The sequence below is a fragment of the Anser anser genome, assembly GCF_964211835.1.
Source record: "Anser anser genome assembly, chromosome: 9".
In the NCBI taxonomy this organism is placed as follows: Eukaryota; Metazoa; Chordata; class Aves; order Anseriformes; family Anatidae; genus Anser; species Anser anser.
The window spans coordinates 18,681,155-18,701,423 of record NC_139729.1 but is presented as its reverse complement, the minus strand read 5'-3'; the positions used below and the strand labels follow the sequence as shown (position 1 = coordinate 18,701,423).

At 41.2% G+C, this 20,269-nt stretch overlaps 1 protein-coding gene across 1 annotated transcript in view; it reads right to left on the bottom strand.

The window, feature by feature from the left end:
• PSMD1 (proteasome 26S subunit, non-ATPase 1) overlaps positions 1–20,269 on the bottom strand; it is a 72,082-nt gene that overhangs the window by 8,303 nt on the left and 43,510 nt on the right. Inside the window, exons 17-20 of the mRNA XM_083848482.1 lie at positions 17,428–17,542; positions 14,338–14,454; positions 5,973–6,075; positions 543–712 (exon numbers count right to left, since the gene is read on the bottom strand). Of these exons, the coding sequence (XP_083704608.1) occupies positions 543–712; positions 5,973–6,075; positions 14,338–14,454; positions 17,428–17,542 (505 nt within the window). The remainder of the gene's footprint in view (positions 1–542; positions 713–5,972; positions 6,076–14,337; positions 14,455–17,427; positions 17,543–20,269) is intronic.

The following is a 20,269-nucleotide window of genomic DNA, read 5'->3' as shown; positions in this document are numbered from 1 at the left end:
CACAGGAGACCCAGCGTGGTATACAGCTATGTGGCCACACCACAACTGATCGGCTGGAAGAACAAAAGTGCAAGACAAGTGCAGTACCCAGGACAGTGGTTTAATGTTTACTCCCTCAGGAATTGAAACAAATTCCCTTTACACACTGCTAGCTCTCCTAGGGGAGAGTATCACATGATTCATTTGAGGGTGGCTTAAGAATGTGTATTTTTTTAATTTTTTTTTTAAAGTAATTTTGATCTTCTGGAGTGATAGCAGGGTGGTCTCTGCCCACACATACTGAATAGAATTCCATTCTTCCTAAGTTACTTTGAAGTAAAGGAGACAAAGTTTACTCTTCACATCTCTCTTGTCCCTAGTCCTCTACCAGCCCTGCAATTAAAGCCTGCTTTTCAGACTTCTTCCAGTTAGCACCATTTCTGGTGCATACAAGCTGGAAGCACTCAAATAAAACCAACAAATGCAAGCAGGCATGTCTCTCCGGGGCCACTCAAGTCTCCCAAGCAGCTATCAATGCCTTTTTTCCTCCACTCATCACATACCTTAAGATCCTTGTTAAGGCCGATGACACAGGTTGGGGTGAAAGCCAGTGACAAGAAGTGAGACAGGGGGAACCAGAACCAGAACTGGGTGAAGACCAGAACTCCCACCACGGAAGGCATGTGAGTGTGTCCTGTCCTTGACTGCAGCGAAATAGTTACGTTATGGCCCCCTGCAAGGAATCACAAATGACATCACAAATGAATTAATGAATTCCTGGGTACTCCACAAGGATTCCTGAGTGATGCATCTTTAAAACAGATGCTGTGAAGGGGGATACAAGCACAAGCCAGACCACAATGCTGTCAGCTTTCTCCTCTGTTCTCACCTTTCACAGTGAAACTCGTGAGCAGCGAACAACCTCTGTCTAGCCCTATATATCTGCTAGATGTTACCCATACGCAATCAATGAATACAGCCCTTCCGTGCTCATTTTGCCAGGAGACAGTTAACACAGAAGTACAGATCAGAAGGCGGGGAGAGATGGAACAAATAGGCAAACCTTAGCTATAACCGATTTCAAAACATAGCCTATCAATGAGCCACAAGGCAAGAATCACAAAGAAAGCAGTGCACATAAAGCACTCATACATAAGCATTTCTGTCTGCCTCGCTGAACTGCCTATTATTCAGAAGAAATACGCCTGCATTTTTATCCTACACCATCTCAGAAGAAAAAAATGTAAACAGCAGCAACTTCAGAAGTTGCTTCTGGAGGTGATCAATCTATGCAGCAAAGAGACAAGCTCCTGCAGTCTTTGCAACAAAATTAAATCTCTGCCAGACAACCCAAGTCCTAGGTTTGTACTTGCAAAGCAGAGACCAAAACAACTCCATATGTTGATGTAGTGCAGAAGCATCCAGCTAGAAACCAAATTGAAAGATTGGGCTTGCAGACAGAGCGAGAAAGTGTTAATCTGATCTTCAGCCTTCTGATGAACACAGTGAATTGAGTTGAAGAGGGCACCAGGCAACTCCATTACCGCTGACATGACCAGGTGCAGGGAGGTTAACTTGGTTAAAATGCAAACACCCACTCCGTCCAAACTCAGGGTGCTTCAGAGCTGCAAATCCCAAACTGGAGGAGCATTCCTCTGCCATGCACAAGCAGCTATCTGTAGCGGGGCCAGGCAGCAATTGAGCTGTCTGTGTTTTAAAGAAATCAAACATTATTTTTGCTCCCACAACTAATGAAAGCCCTGAACGAAGCAGTAATCTCGTTTTAGGTACTCGTCAGAGCTAGTCCCAGGAAAGGCAGTGGAAGGAGGGGGATTTTGATGTCCTCCTGTAGTGTACTCCACATACATACTATCTCCCTGCCGTTCCTTTTGTGGTAGCAATACTTCTGCTGTTTGACTAGAGAACTCCTTCCAGATGCCGTTTCGAAGAAAGGCAACGATGTGATCTCTGCTTTTCCCACTGCCAGGTCTGCTGTGCTTCTCATTAATTCCCTCTGGTACCGCTCTCATACTTGCATTTGAATTTGCAATAGCATTAACAAGGGAGTGCCTGAGGTCTTGTGCTATCCTTAAACATACCAAACATTGCACATTTGAATGCCTGGTCTTCTCCTCAATCTTTACTCTGAACTTTTCTTCACCGCATCGCTATATAAGGGTCAGGTCAGTAATCCGCAGATATTCTGGGTAAAGCAGCCCAGTGAACGTTGCACAAGCAGCTTAGCTATACTTTATCAAACTTTTGGAATTTTATTTTCCAAATTTATTTTTAACCTTCAGGATTTTATTATCCAATCTCTGGAATTTCCTGGATGAGTAAGAGATTTCGTAGTCCAAAGATGCTGTCATGCTGCTGCTCTCTGCTGTTTTACGTCCACGCACAGCCCACCCTCATTCCCAGGGTTTTGCGTGGAGCAGGAAAGGTGGAGGGAGCTGATATTGCACAACTGTGATATATCTTCACGATTAAGCAGTAGCCCTGACAACCTGGAAAGGAACACGTTCCAGATCTTTAGCTAGATGAATGTAAGCTGTGACATGATTACCTCAAAACCAAACCAACGAAACATGAGATTTTCAGGGCTCTGGGCTGGTAGTGTTACAGCCAGCTCCCAGAGCTCACGTTGCTGTTGTGGCAAGGTTTGCCAGAATTAAAGGGGCTGTACAGAAGGCTACGAGGGCTTGCTGGCTCAAACTTAACGTTAACAAGGAGAGGGAGCGCGACAAGCAGATGCTGATGATCTATATACATTGATGAACTCATTCATAGCCTGTAATTATGGTGGCGCTTTTGTAACATCCATCACTCAATTCTGCAAACTTAGGTCTTTTGACAAGTTTTCTGATAGCGCACACACCTTGCTAGTAATACTCTGGCAGCACAGCTCAGGGCAGCACACTAGCACAGCACTCATCACATGCTTCATGGACCTAGGAAATCAGTTTCCAACCTTGGCCTAGGCTGCATCCTACTTTCAAACAATATCATATCGCTTCCTTCTGTATCAGGAGAGACTTACAAGTTGCTCCATCTCCATAATGAATGAAGGTGACCTGAGCTGCTAGTGGCAGCACAGAAAGGTCAAAATCCATCATCTGCCCAAACCCTAGCAGAGGGGCTTTCAGCATGTGCCAGCATCGGCAATGAGCCACTCTGTAGCCCTCATCTAATACAATGTTTTTTTTTTTCTTCCTTACCTGCCAGTTATGCCCGACTTCACATTAAAAGCCTGTAAGCAGGAACAACCAGGAGAAAGGTGGGAAACACTAACACTGAATTCAACGTGTGTGAGGGCAGACCATGCACACCAAAGTTTATTTATTGCACTAAAGTCTTTAAGAGCCAAAATACAACATATCATATGAGACACATATTTGGAGGGAAAGCAACGTGGGAAACCCCTTACTCTGTAATTTGAAAGATTTCCATCACTCACTACAGCTGACTCCAAAACTGTGGAGAATCCAGTACACTCACCTTCACGCTGTCAACAGCTGCTTCAGTTCAGCCTGCACTGCCCAAGGCTACAGCCTGTCCCAAACCCACTGCATAGCTAACCCCACCCAGACTTTTCCTAAATGCAGAGAGGAGGATTTTCCAGATGTAATACATAAATATTTACATGCTGACTATCACTCCCTTTTTTCTCATCGATTGAGAAATGTTGCATTAAGAATCAGAGAAGATACCTAGAGCCCAGAGGGCAAAATAGTTTTCAAGTAGGTCAAATGCTGATGCCTAACTAAACCACCACATCCCTTTTATAGCTCACATTTACAGATACATATTCCAGAAAATAAGGCATATTCATTTTGCAAAGAACAGAAAGGGAGTCATCAGCCTGGAACAAGAGAGCATGTCTGTACATGAAGGGGAGCATTATAAAAGTTCAGATGTTTGGGGAAAAAAAAGTATCTAAATTTAGAATGTCTACGTTTTTCTTATGTTAATTTAAGTAAAAAAGTAGCTGCTTGGGCCTAACAATTAGACAATGACGAAATTTTTCTTATCCACTTCAGTGCTCCCAAGGTACCCTCCTCTCCTTCCATGAAACCAGCAGTCTGACGACTGCTTCATTCTCTGAGCACAAAATCCACCTCCAATGCATCATTTCCCAGTTGCCCACCGGAAATCTTGCGCTTTTAATCAAAGCCTGTCATTGGAAGAGAATTATACTTTTCTACTTCCCCCACGAAAAAAAACCCACCAAACTCAATAGACCTAGCTATGGCAGATGACACGAAGAACCTTTTTTTCCTGGCAGTGATAATTAAATTCTATAGCTCATTGTTTCAGATAAGCACTTATAGTTGTATGGGAGAGATAAAAAAGACTTTTCTTTTAAGATGCTCTAATGTAAATGGCAACAGGTTAAGAAAGGGTAGGTCACAGCCTTCCCCCAGCAGCACAGCAAGAAATAAAGAGCCAAGACGTTGGCACAAATTCACATGTGGTTTACTAAAACTGGGTATTTATGGTTCCCAAATCACTGTACAATACATGAGAGACACATGAAACAAATAAGGTGTTAGCTGCATTGTTATGTTTTAATCTTAGAGGCAGGAATTTAAAACAGGTTTGTACAGCCGAGAGAAAAATCTTTCTGAGCCAGCTGAAACAGCTTCCCTGCAACATATTATGAGTATGCAAATGACAAAAATTTTTGGAACATTCTTGTGCCAAGAGTACCGGTAAGCCTGAGCTCTGGGAGAGGTACCTGGGACACAAGGCTAAAGACAAAGGAGGAGAAGGTGATTCCTGTTGGTGATTCTTGTTGCTTCCTTCTCTGGCTAGCCCTGGTCAAAGAGCATGGAGCAGCCTGACTGCCATATGCCCACCAGGAATAGAGCTCTGGAAGCACGCTTCCACGCAGATAGGCGAAGGCAGCCCTACGTTTTAATCTCCCATTGAAAATGTAGTGATTTCATAGAGACGCTGTAACAACAGGGCTTGGGGCATGGTGCTGTGCTTAAGCCATGCCACTGAGACAAATATATTAGACTCCTTTGCTGATGTGACTTCAGGATTAACCTTGATCTCGAGAGTACTGGGAAAAGCAGATTGTTTCTACCTACCACGAGGAATAAGGACATGGAACTCCATGTCCAGAGAAGCTCACAGCACAAGAGGCCAGTTGGGACAAACTGTTTGGATGCATGGGACAGCACTGGAAACTTGGAAAGGAGGTACTATTGACACACAGCACTTTACATGTCTTAACTCCAGCAGAAGGAAAAATTCAAAACAAAACATTGTCTGCCCTCTTTGCTTACAGAAACCTTCCTTAATAGGCCCTGCAATTCAGCCCTTGTGAAATGCTTACACCCTTCACAGGATCCTACCCCTGGCTCAACGTTAGTCATTAACATTCATGAAATGTTCGCTACGCTAGAAAAAGGTAGTGTGACTCCGTGTGACTAACTGGTTCTTCTGAAGTAACACTAATACAGTTAAATTTGCTTCCTTCATTATGTAACACTCCTAATAACCAAGGAAGAAGAAAAACTTAGTTATTAAAAACATATTTAATGCCTTTTTTTTTTTTTAGCTGGTCATTTCAGATTTTGACAGAAATTTCAAAATAAGAAGACAGGATACCACAAGGTGTCCAAATTTCTGGACCTTAGAAAAATAAAGAAGCAATCTAAAATGCTATAAATCACCATTCAGGACAACAAAACAGAGCAAAAAAATCATATTTGTGCAGACTTCTGGACAAATGACCAACTCCGATGACTAGACTGGTCTATTTTAACTGAAGCACACTGATACAAGCTGGAACTATAAAGCGGGGTTTTTTCTTTAATTAAATAAAATTACTTGAAATCAGAGATTTCTTGCTGCTATTACATGACAGGCATAAAGCCAGCACTTCATCTCCCAAATGAAATTTCTTATTACAGCTATCAGAAGCATTCTATAGTCAAGCAAGTGTAAGAAATTTTGACTGCTTTAGATGTTTGAGGAATTACCTGCATCCAAAATGCCTTGTGCCAGGATCGCTCCAAACTTTGCCATAACATCATCATGCTTATCGTTGATCACTTTGGAATAGAGCTGTCTGAACTGGCTGACCTGGATGAGAAAAAAGAAAAGAGATTATAAAATTGCACGAGTCAAATACTCTGTCATTATGGGAAGTATCCTGGATTTCTGCATCCTAGGAGGACATTCAATTTTTCAGTGGTTTTAATCACGGGTGATACAAGTTTAATAATTAATTGCAGAGGTTTTCCCCACTTGAAGGTACCCATATAGCGACTTTAAATAGTCAGCACAGACATACATTTCCAAACCACATCTTGCAGGCCTTACGTGAGTAGCCTGAGAATCTCTGGAGTATCAGTGGAATAACAGACCAACCGATGAGTTTGTGGCAACAACTACTATATGTTCTTAGGTGCGTGACACTGCACTTTATTAAATTTCCTCCAATTCCTACTGCTGAAAACCTCAAACCTATTCTGGTTTTCCTCTATAATAGTTCTGCTGTATTGATAATGCTCCTATGGTGCGTCATCAGCAGATTTTGCTACCGCACTCATACCTTTTAAGTCAAAATCATTAATGAAAATATTTAATAATGTAACAGTTCATGCCATGGTACATTTACCACAATGTTTTAAGTGCGCATTAATAAGGGAAATTGCTAAACCTTTGCTTATATTATCATCATTGCTTCCAACAGCTTCATCTTTCACTGATTCACTAAGAGTTGTAAAGATAGAACAGTATCACATCCAGAAATACGTAAGGCTCTATCAAAAATTAATAGCTTATCTTTCAGTACATACAGGGGAGCAACAATACAGTTCAAGTGATTTTTATAGCTGAAGAAGCTGACCAGAAAATCCCAATCTGCAATGCAGTCAAAAGCTGAGAAGCTGCATCCAACCCACTGAATGTCTGGAAGAAACTTCTGTACCTCTTCCCTAAATTAATTTTCATCCAGGTATCTGTGGAAAATGTTGTTTTCATACTAAGCCTTTGCCCGACACACTCAAAAGTGAAGGAAGTCTTTTCAATAAGTCTCCTCACAAGAAGTCTTCAACAAGCTTCTCCCCACTAACAGCCCATTTTATCACTGCACCCAAGTCCTCTTCCTACTGCTACAGCCAGACAAGAGGACAAACTTCTACCTCCAGTTGCCAGCCAGCCACCAGATATTGAAAGGTTCCCTTTTGGCTGCTAACCCTTCATGTGCAGAACACCCCAAGCCCCAGAGCTGTGCTACTGCAGCCAGTTCCCACCCACCACACAGTATCCGAGAGATTATATTAAATATCTGGGGTGGAAGAAGACAAATTGCCTCTCCCAATACATGAGCATTGTATACCAGAGTCACAACACCATTTGATAGCCCTACATACTTATTGGACCTCATATAAAGACTGCATGCTTTCTGCAAACCAGTTTTGTTTAAAAAAAACAACAACAGGCATCAATTCACCACACCATTTAAAACACAGGAGCCCTAAAGGAAAAGCCACTTTCCAGTCACTACCTTTTCCTCTGCTCTTGCAGCAGCTAACCCAGCTGTACTATTCGTCACCTCAACATCTTTAGCACTGATGACATCTAACCTGATGAAATTTAAACCAGTCTCTGGCTTACGTGAGGACACGAACATTTATATGTGTATGCCACGACCTGCTGAACACGAGCTGTAATAAAATTACTTGCTTCGATTCCCACAAATGGACAGCCTCACAACCACAAAGCACCACATCAGCCGGCCACCTCAGCAAAGCTGAGCAGAACAGCAGTACAGCATTTACTAAAACTGACAGGAAAAATGTCAGCTATTTCCATGTCTCAGTCTAAGTCCAACGATCTGCGTATTAATACTAGTTCCCTAGTTGCCAGTTCTCCTTTGCATTAAGAAGTTTTTCATTACGAGGTGGTAAGGTCACCAAATGGAGGTGACTTAAAAGTCCTTGCCTTTATAAATGCTAAGGAAAAGGAGCAATGCACATTTTTGGGGCAGCCACACATACACAGATGGGGTGGCAGGATGATACTGCACACACAGAACAGGGTTTCTTCTGGACATACTGAAGAAACTCCACCATCGCTTCACTCTATTTATGCTTTTTCACGCTCTCCTGATTTTTATTTAGGAAAGCTTACACGGAGGTTTACACATTTAATATAAATAGTTTGTTTCTTATGCCTGACCTCTCGTACACTGGAAAAATACCTCAGTTTGTACTCATAGTGTTATTTCCCTCAATATTCATACTCACAGCCTCTGAAGCAGAACATGTCCTACCACCTGCTTCCTCCTGGAGTGACGTTGATCTCCAGCAACCTGGAGCAAGGCAACCACATGCAGGCCAGCTAAACCAAGACCTTCAGTTATTATTTGGGATGGACACAAAGCAACATGTAAAACTATTTGTCTGGTTTTGCTGAACAGGAGGATTCTAGTGCCTCTGTTTAGAGCACGTCATTCCTGTAACTCTGGGCTCAGCTTCTAGGCTTGGAATATTTATAAAAAGGGATGTTACAAAGCTCTGAAAAAAAATCACTCATTCAGTGGACTGTAATCTGGAATTTACACAGTAATCAAATCTTCAGAGAACAAAACCCTGGGCGAAACAAGAAGACATTCAGCAGGTCTGCTAAAGTTCACGCTGGCGTCTGAAGTCTGACAGAGAAGTGCCTCGGAGCGCAGGGCAGAAACACCTCACTTGGCAAACACGAGCCCATGCTAGCAGCAGAAGTCATTCACTTCCTTCCCCCAGTCACGGCTGGCAGTCTCTGTAAGCATCCTATCCTTACCACGGCTTCCACAGCTCCTACTCACATGTATGAATCCAGAGCAGATGAACAAAACATGCTGGCACCAGGATGTCCCATGTCCCACCAGGAACCCACCAGCCGTGGTACTGGGACACTATGCAGAGCAGCAAGCTAACCGGGACACCTATGACTGCAAGAGACCAAGTGACAGAAACCTGGCTGAAACCTGAAAAACTGTTTTTTCCATTCAGAGTTTTAGTTTAGCAAAAATGCTCTATGAAAGGGTAGGAGACTACCCAGCGTGGCCTTAGGCACCAGGCAAACCTAGATCAAAGAACTGACTCAACACTCAAACACGTATTATCAGCCTACATGTTTTCCAGGCTATTTCTATAAAGCAAATGCTTCACAGCGATAGACATTTTGAACTAGATCAGTTCCCGGCTGTAAAACCTTCCCTGAAGCTGGGAAAAGCCTGCTTTGGCAGATCTGGCAGCAGCAGTTCAAGAAATTACCATCCTCACACAGCCACTGCTCCATCCCTTTGGAGAAAGCAAAACAGATTCAGACAAAAACTCAGTTCTACCTTTGCTGTTATGGCAGCCGCCTCCTACAGAATGGATCAGGATGTCAACAGCTTCTGAAGCTGTTGAAACAAAACCTGTCAGAGTTTGCCTAGTAGAGCCCTTTTAATCTGCTCTTGTTTTTCCCTCAGACCATGGCAATGAGCGCATCCCAAATTACCAAATAGGTTTGTTTAATATGCTGTGAAACCCACAAGCTCTGTTTCCCCGCTCAAAAATCTTTGAGCACTTTTCCGAATGCTATAAAGTTGTAAATGTTATCAAGAAATTTCTTTCGGCAACTTCCAGGAGGAACACTAAAACATGGGCAGTGACTCATTTCATCTTTCCTAACAATACACACACACCATTCTGATAATTAATGCTGGCCTAAACTGCATGCCGCTGATTTCAAACGAAGCCAAATGTGCAACCTTGGAAACACAGAGGAAAACACAGGCTTTAAGACATGAGAATGGTACAGCACCATTTCCTACCACAAGCCCGAGGGGCTCGTATTATTTATCATTTAATAGGTTGTTTACCACTTCTCCCTCTACCAGTCAACATCATGTATGCGAAGCCTAGGAGATCATCAAGAATACGGCCTCTGTTCATTAACAGTTAGCCACAGGAAACGGTGACAGTCAGCGTGTGTGATGCTTACTGCAAATGCAAATTCTTAAGAATAAGATTATTTAGGAATCTGGTTTTAATAAAACAAGATTCAAACTGCTTGTGTGCTTTTTCTATCCGTCTTCAAAAGTCAAAGCTGTTCTACCTACAATTGCTCTCTTCAAAGTATGTAAGAGCACACAGCATGCAGAAACATCTAACAGTAACAGGCTTACGTGAAGGAAAGTTAAGGTGCTAATAGAACACTGCAAAAAACAGCCTTGCATCCTACCAAGACCTAGCATTTCATTTAAAAGAAGAAGAAAAGAACTATCAGGTCCTGACTTCCTCACATCTAAAAGATAATAGGCCGTGATGGAAGGAGAAGGGAAGAAAATCTTTGAACTTGCTTATTATCTTCTCGGTCTGTAGACGACTACCCTAACGCAAAAGCAGCAAAAGTAAATTCAATTCAAGATGTTGAGACATGTAGCATGTCTCACAAATTGCTGTCTTAATTGCCTTGCTGGTCACAAAAACATAACGAAGTTGCCATTGATTTCTGTTACAGTGATCTCATCATATCCATAATTTAGGATTCCATTTCACAAAATCAACTTGTTGTTCTATATCCTCCACTAATATGGCTCTTAAACGTATCAGCAGAGGTCAGGAAAAACCACGCTGGCTGGTCACAGAGGAATCTGAGTTTGAACTTCAAAGAGACCAAGTCAGTTTTATACAAGGGTTGCTACCCTTTTTAGCACTTAAGCAACTTGCAAATTCTAGGGACTGCCCTTCTTCGTTTATCAAATACATTGCTTACTTCAACTGTCTGTTTAAATCCAGTGAGCACAAAGACAAATACAAAGAAAAGAGGAAAGCAAAAGTGATTCAAAGATATACACCTACATTATATCTCAACAAAAGAAATTTATTTTAAATAAAAATACTTTATCAAATCTCTACTTATCACTGGCATTTCAGCATTGCAACACTCAGCTTTCAAAACTCCAGTATTTTTTTGAAAATCTAAAGTTGTCTTTTTCCAATATTAGTTCCTTGTTTGTTTGTTTTTTAAAGAACACCTTTCTCTTAAGTCTCCTTTCTGGTATCAATGCAGAAGCAATAAAACTACTTTGCAATTACAACCCAACCAGTCCTAAGGCAGGACTGCTGGTGTTTGGAGAACCACTAATGGTCCTGCACTAGATTCCAATGGAATGGGGTGGGGGAAACCAAGGCAATTAATTCCATGAGCAGGTATGGCAGCTTATTTGCTGTGCTCTGCATGAACAGAAAAGTAAGAGCAAAGCCTGTTACTAGAACGTCTTGAGAAACATGTCACTGTCATTCCCCATGCCTCAGATTACAATGTTAACAGAAGGATGGAAAGAAAAAAATGCTTAAAACAGAATTTATAAGATCTCTTGGAAAGAAGGATAAAGCAGTCAGCTACTCTATTTGCTACTCTCTTCATCCCAAGTTATCACAGAATTTAAAGTCCATCTAACTAAAAGCACACAGCTCTCAAGAAGTCTACAAAAACACAAAAAACAGACAACACAAAACTGAAAAGTAATGACAGGAAGCTTGCCAGACTATATGCCACAATCTTTATAAAATCACTCTCTTGCATGCAAAGCATCTCAAAATATTTATCAGCAGTGAGACAATGATATGAAGTGTGTTTAAATGTAAAATTTCGCTTCTCGGTAACCCCCAAAGACAACAAACACAGCTTGTGGGACATAAAATCCACCATGCTCATCCTACTAGCTGCTTATCTAGCAGTACAAATACATACATCAGGTTATAGGCTTGGTATACAATGCATCATCATGTGATTTAGGAGTTTAATTGGATTAAAATATGTCACTGTGATCCAAAAATGTCTTGTTATCTGAACTCCATCCTTTCACATGAGAATATTTTTTCTTTAGACTGGCAGAGAGCTCCAAAAATGTTTCCCATGGAAATGGGAATAATAAATAGCTTAACTGGCAGTCTATTCCTCACAATATTCCTTTCACTTCTGAGCAAGAAGCTATGATAGCTACTGCTAACTTTTGGAGAACCTTCTTCCTTCAAAAGAAGAAAAATTGATATATTCTGTGTTGAGATCCTAAATCCTCAGATTATTTCCAGGATTCCTTATTTATAATCGTTAGGGTTTTTGGTTTTGTGTTTTTAATATCTGCAGCACTTCTATGACTGGGTAATGAATTGCTTTCTGTATCTATATTGTGTAACACTGCTCGAATTCTAGCTTACAAACAGGGCCTTAGCATAAAGCTTTTTAAGTAACTACCCCCATTTTTAAACAAGCCACCAAACCCCAGGCTGTACATCTCACCCTGTATTTGCTAGCCCAATTTGCAACCCCTTTAGGAAGCCTACTTATTACACGTACCCCTCAAGTCAAGGTTAGCGGGACTCTTTGGGGAAAGACATCTGGCTTGTTACACACCTAAAACAATCTGTATTTTTGCTAGCCATTTCTTCTGTCTGCACTTTTCTTTAAGACATAGACTCTCACCAATCATCTCATAAGGACTGAAAACTCAATAGACAGACTCAGCAAGTAATCCGTAACAGTCTTGGATGTCTGACTTGTTCAGACCAGCCCGCAACTCCAATCCCAATAGGATTAGTGTGCTTCGCAAACTAAAATGAATTTATTCTTAATGTCCTTTCACAGAAGTAAGTATCATCCTTATTCATTTCAGGTGTCAAACTGAGGCACAGGGGAGCTATACAATCTGCCCAACATCAGAGAGGAGTGCAGAAGAATGATTAAGCCTGATCTTAGAGAATTGGGGTCGTTTAGTCTAGAGAAGAAGCTCAGAGGAGACTTAACTGCTTTTTACAATTACCTGAAAGGAGGCTGCAGCAAGGATGGTGTTGGTCTCCTCTCAGGTGAGAAGTGACAGGATGTGAGGAAATGGCCTCCGTTTTTTTCAGGGGAGGTTTAGATTGGATATCGGGAAGAATTTCTTCAAGGAAAAGGTGATAAGGCATTGGAGTGGGCTGCCCACAGAAGTGGTGGAATTACCATCTCCGGAGGTATTTAAGAAAAGTGTGGATGTAGCGCTTAGGGACAAGGTTTAGTGCTGGACTTGGCAGAGATGTGGATGGTTGGATTTGACGGTAATTAGAGGTCTTTTCCAAACTAAATGATTCTATGATTCCTACACTCAGGGCTGGCATTCCAAGTACTAGATTAAGGAAGAAATGATGAGAACAAAGAGCAGTCTCTTCCCGAAGAAAGAATCACTCAGCTTCATGTTACATATATTTCATATCTTGGAAGATGAGGGGATCCTACAGATCTCTAGTGTTCTCCACTGTTTTATTCAGTTGAACTACAATTCTGATAATGCATGTGATATTAATGCTAGATTCTGCTCAGTGAAAATGGCCTTTTTTTTTGGTTAATAATTTAAAGGAACAAACCATCTGCTAGCAAATCTTCATGTTCTGCAGCTTGGAAATACCCAAACACCTGTATCTGTACATGTTCTTTGCTGACTTTCCAAAGTAAAGTTTTCCACTGGAAAAAGTCACACATACCCCCTCTGCTTTCTCCCTATACAAATGTAGCAAAAAAAAAAAAGTGTCTGCTTCTATCATAGTTCAGTTTCTAAAATGACGTTGATAAAAGCAACCCATATATGACAGATCAATAGCAAAGTACCAGCTACAACTCTGTCTCAGCACTCACCAGAGCAGATGAAATGTGAAACCACAGAGCTTCTATTAATGTAGACTTTTAGTCTGTACAAATGTTTGCATATTATCATCTGTCATATATTCACAAAGCAATCTATTTTTAAAAGCTAAACACAGCACACGCAATTCTTTTTGCCTTCCGAGCAGAAAGACTCCATTAAAAAAAAATTATTTGCTATAAAGCAACTGAGACGGATCTGACAGCAGAAATTGTTTCACCTGGAAAGCATTTGTCGATCTACAAAAGAAGCATAGTTTTTTTACTGCTACCCTGTATGTTGGCCACATCAAAAATCAAGTGTAGTATCACAAGAAACAACTTCTTTACTAAACAACGGTTCTCACATAAATCAAAAGTACAGAGGCCTCAATATATTTTAGTGGAAGCCAGTCACTTTGTATCGGTACGAGATGGTTTTAGACCTTTTAAGAAAGAGTATGTGTTCATGTAACAACTCGAGTTGAAATGCTGTCATCTACCAAGCACGTTTCTATCAGCATGCATCACTCCCCCATTCGAAAGTGCGTGCTCTGATCCATGCAGGAGTTTCCTGCTATGCGTTCAGCTATTGCTCTGAGGCACATACTCTCTTGACAAGACTTACACGCAGTGCTGAGACCTAACGACTTGGTATCACGTTTCCCACCCAGCAAGCTGGTATGCAAGGTATGCCACTATTACCTTTGGGCAGGTAATCTCAGTCTGCTGGATCATGATAAGGGCAGATGCAATCAGAGCTCCTTGACGTACGTAGTTCACAGGATCATTTGTCATTGGCTCAAGCAAATTAATCGCTTCCTTAAAAAAAAAAAAAGCATCACAAAGTTAATAGTGCTATTTTCAGTACTCCAGGATCCAGTGCTTTAATCCTAGGTTATCAGATAGGTGCTGTCACATACATTTTTAAACATATTTTGCATGTTCTTGCTAAATAAAGCAGAAATCTGTATAGCTGGGGCTTTTCATCTAAAAATTGGGCAGAAAAAAAAAGTGATGGATAGAACAAGATCTACCTGCAGAAGTTAAGACACATTCAGCACATTAGAACTAATGACAAAGGTACATCTTAAAATCTACTCATAAATTATACTTTCTCTGCCATTCTTCACAACAAAATACATCAGTATTACCTTCATTTTCCACTTAGGAACTTAGGATCCTGAGATATCAAACATCATGTCAGAGGTTATAAAACAAGACAGTAAAGTAATCCAGGTCCCAAATTTTTGGCCTTACACTTTATTGTTAGAATCTGTAACATTCAGCAGCACATGAAAGCCCTCATCTCAAACTCATATCAATTGGGGCTGCCTATAAGCACCTATGTAGTAAATCTAGGTTTTGAAAACATTTCAAAACATCTATTGCTTCTCCAAATTCACTAACTGCTCAGTTAAGCACAACGGGAACATGATCCACAATGGATCTACCAATAGGCGTTCATTTCAAAGCAGACACTGAATATGAATTATGAAAAACTATAAAGAGTCTATTGCAATATATGCTGCTTAAATATACCCGGGACCAGCATATGCAATTTGCAGACTTCTCAGACTAAATCGTCTCTTTGGGAACATTTTTATTCTCTATTTACAGTTCTGCCACTTTGCAAGCCATGACTTAAACATACAAATAATTAGTACAGACACTAATTCATTTCTGACCATCCAGGGTCCTGAGTGCACATTACACAAGACAACCAACCTTATCTAAACTCACTGCTGCCACAAGGAGATCCTCTCCTTCCTCAGCTTCCCTTCAGTTGTACTGATCCTCCCCTTTCCTGTGCTAGCTGCAGCCTTCATCGCACCTCTCAGCGAGCTTTTCCAGATTGATAATTCAATAGAGAGCTATTCACTTTTTTGTGTTGTTGTCTGGATGAGTTTTCTCTGAGTTTGTGTCTGCATCAACTCCTTGGGGAGCTGGACATAACACAGAGGAAAAGGTGGCAAGAGGGACTGAGACTACCTGTGTCAACAACAGCAAGTTGTTAGGGAGCTCAGCCAACCTTCACCACCCACACTCTTCAGATTTAAGTGGAATAAACCTTAAATAGCAGTTTGTACTGCCGTGGGCTGTACAGATTAATTTGGTCTGTGACAACCCAGGGGCTGTCTAAAAGCACTCAGAAATGTCACAGAAGCAAGCTGTTAGATGCTTTTTGGAACACAATGCAACAGTTTGACACCCACCCTAAGAAGCTGAAAGAGCTCTTTTAATCTATTATGTGATCTCCTGATTACAGAGGTTGGACAGAATCACTTGGCTGTCTCTTGCACTGAGCTTTCTCCTGTCCACGCAAACTGAGGACATGAGTAAATGCAATTGAATGTGTGAGTGTTCCAGCGTAAACCTCTCGGTGTGCTTCTGTCAGGGTGAGGCTTTATACAAACAAGTTGACTTTATACAAAACACTATTTCTGAGAAAAACTTCTAGGATAATACCGTGCCCTTGCTTTTTTGCCACGTGAGCTAACTTCAAGGCTATGCTTCTCTGCCAGAAGGTATCACAGGTGACTCATTCTTTGGCTTTAATTCAACACCGTGTACAGAACATCCACCATGACAAAAAGCTTTCCAATCGCTGAAGTCGAATATGTGGGCTTTCAAAACCTACTAATATAAGCTTCAGAAGATATCTCTGTGTATAATCAGATGATCTAGATCTTTATCACACAAAGCATCTAGAAATAAAACAGACTTTGTGCCACTAAAAGCATTTCCACTTAAATCAACTTGTCAGATGCAGCAGGTTAAAAATAATTAGCTCCTTGATTCCACCTTCCACTTGAGGATAAAGCAACCTGGATTAAAAATAGTATTTCAAGTTTGCTTTCAAGTCTGCATGCTTTGGATACTAAAGATGGCAGGCAGCGCATGTCAGCATTCTGTGCATTTCGCAACACAAGTGACATGCTGTGGAATCTCGTGTGCAAGAGCCAAAGAACTAATGTTTAATACTAGCTGAGGAAGGGATAATACAGATAAATGATTTATCAAAGACTTGGAAGCGTGAAATATTATTTTCACATGGTCAATCTACGTACCTATCTCAAAACTGTGATTCGGTACCAGTACAGACTGTATACAGACGTGGATAAAGCAACGAAGCTTATCCCAGAGTTTACTTGCTGCTTGTCCCACTGAGCACTCACATTCTACAGAAGTGGGAATCCTTCTACTCTAAAAGCCCACTGCCACCCACTGTGAGAGTTATCTTTCACCAATACTTCTAAATGGAGAGTAAAATTTACTGGCTGTATATTATTCACCTGAAAAAATGGTACATTTCACTGCACTTCGCTCTACATGGATCTTCCGTGAACTATGTACCACAGAAAAGAAGAAAGGAACTAGGAGTTATGCAAAGTACTTGCTCTTTTCCCATTGCTGGCATCCCCCATCCCCCTCTAAAGTGATGTGTACAAGATCAACTCCAAAGGCAAAGGAATAATGATTTTGGAGTACTGAATATGCATTTAATATCAAGTAGCAACTGACAGTAAGAAAACTCCAAGAAAGGTTTTAGAGACAAAATTCCAAGAATGTGGCAATAACATATAAAAACATTCTTCTACTTTATCTGTTCTGTACAAGCAGGAAAAGAGTCTTTATGCCCAGGACAGTTAAAAAATGTAAAGAAGTACTGCTCTCCTCCAGCTGGCTAGGAATGTGCACGTGCAAGAAATCTGATCTCTGTGGATGACATTTCTGCACAAATGTTGCTATGGAAGGAGACTGAAGAAAGAGTGGACGGCTACTGGTCCTCACCTTGTTTCCAGTGCCCGCACAGCAGATACCCAAAGCCATGGCAGCTCCATAACGCACGTGGGGATTGTAGCTCTCCGACAGCAAAGAAACCACACTTGGACACTGCTCAGGAGTCCTAAAGGAAGGCAAAAGAGAATGTTATTTCTTATTATTGTTCTTTAAAAATTGGAGACTTTACCCTGCTCATACTGGAAAACTTAAATTGTCCTTCCACACAGTATGTTTTGCATTTCTCAAAATATATCTGGAGGAGTGGAACAGGTGGATTCAAGAGAAGAACTGGGAAGAGAGCACAGATGAATAAACTTCCCCATCCTAGCAGATATGACACACGGTTCCCACTATTAAAATCTTCCTTTTTAGTGCATATTTTTTTATATAGACATTAAAAAGTTACCCAGCAGAATGACATACCTATTGAGACAGGTCTTTCTCTCTAGAAATCACACTGTTGTGACTGACTTTCTACTACCAGGTGTATGCTCTGTGAGACACACAGTACTAAACCTTCCATCGGCAGACACAAAACCCACCTCCAGTATTCAGACATCCTTTAAGCCTGGTGGATTCCAAACTGCCTTTTGCAACTACTGCTTTTGCTCACTCTTCCTCACCTCCAGCTAATAGAACCAAGGCTTGTGAGGAAATGTTAATAAAACACACTTCTGATCATTTATCATTGTATCAGCAATGTGTACTGCTGCCTCCTCACAATATCATGCTGTGATGTTGCTGTCTTTTAAGAGATCTGAACTGGGTGTGTATGTCCCACCCCTCACCATCTGAGATACAGTGTCTTGTTGGCCATTACTGCAATGGAACTCCTAGCCCACTGCTGGGAAAGATGAGAGATAGCCCTTAATTTTCCACGGAAGAAGCACACATCGCTAATGCAAAGAGTCTCATGATTATTAAGTATTTCTGAAGTATTCTAAAGCTCATTTGCAGGTGTGGATATATACTCATTTTCCTCCTGTCTTTGTAGTTGTATTGATCACTCAGTTAATTCTGATGCCCTATGAGACATTTCATAATATTGTACACTGCCGGTTTTGGCATTTCTAATGCAGCAAAGACAAAAACGTTTTTAAAATAAGCATGTTTCATACACATCTGCCTTCTGAACTCACAGGCACTGTAAGCACATCCACCACAGCTCATCTTTTCAATCTACCCAACCCCATGACACCACAAACACAAGAGCAATGCAAGAATGCATTTAGCAAGTACGTGCTCATGAAAGGAAAGATGGGAAACTATATAAATTGCAAGGGATTAAATTACAGCTGGTTTCAAAGTGCGTATCTTCCGGTTATCTACTCCATTTCACTGCCTCGCAGCCCAGACTAGCTTCGTAGCTGGCACACTTGCAATCCTAAACACAGTCCTGCGAGTCATTTACGCGACTATAAGCCTATTTCAGATCAAAATGTACGAATGAAAACTAAGGTGTTCTTGGCTCTTGGCATTCAGTTCTCAGTTTGTAATATGGGCTCTTCTCACCTTTGCTGTACTGAAAGATGAAGGTGGGTGGCAGTAGCTGTGGTACAAAGGAACTATAAATCATCACGCTGTATTATTAGGCATCTATCAAAGTGCTCAACCAACTCAAGACGTAGGAATGATATTACAGAGTATGCTCCAGCATTGTTTTTATTTAAATGCATCCCTGAATCATTGAAAACAGGTAAAGGCACCTCAAGCAGTAATATATTCTCTTTGTTCATTGCGACTGAGGACCCAAGGCAAGCTCATATGACCATGTACATGCTTCAATATTGCACTACGCAGATCAGCTAATTTCTACTCTAGCTATAATCTCTTCCCATTTCAACACTTTTCCCACAGTGTCTCTGACAACTAGCCCTAAACTCCTGCTTACACTCCCCTGTTCTGCTGATCGCAGACGAGCAGCACCCACCCAAGCTCCAGTCCTGCTTCAGGCACTGCAGAAGGGACCTGAAGGCACCCACGGTTCACAGGCTACTCAACCCACCAGCAGTCTACTTCTTCATGAGTTTTCCTAAAACACTGGGGGTGGGAGACATGACAAAAACAACAAAAAAAAAACACACCACGCACACAGGAAGAGAGGAATAGCTGGAAGCTCTGCTGCCTCTAAGGTTCAGCCGTGATGAGGAACATTAAGCAAAGGAAGGCTGGGAAACAAAACAACTCTGTCCCACAGGCAAGCAGCAGAAGTGAAGACTATAAACTAAAAGGCACGTTTAAAACTACCTGTCAGTCTGTTGGTCAAATAATAGCTTGAATGCTGACAACGTTTACTAAAAATGAGCTGATGTGGAGACTGGGAAGCACAAATCCTGTAATAAACGAGCGCAAGCATTCAGCTGCACGGAAGATTTCAGCTCTCGAACAAAGACTCTTAACACCTTTGTGTTTGCTTAACTTCAGCAAATGTTGAACAGGCAGATTGTGAGCCAAAGAAGAGAAAAACATCTTCTGGCAAAGACGTAATTATGCACTTAAAGCATTAATCATTAAATTCCTGCTCAGAAAGCTGGATTTTATAGAATCATTAACTTGGATGGATTTTTGTGTCTGCAGGGTCAGAAGTTCCAGCACAGTATTTTTTATAAAATCAGAATTAACGCACACCAACTGATTACAGAATTCCTAGTCAGATTTACATTATTTGTTGCCATTACTTTCTTGTTTGTTTGTTTTTCCTCAAATCTACTCATAAAACAGTCAAACATTCTGACAGGTGGCCTTCTGTAAATCCATTTCGGGAGCTGAAATTACTGAAGGGATCCCACCACCATTTTCCTCGGTCACACAATCTCTCAACCCTGCAACCTTCAAAAAGTGCTTTCCCACT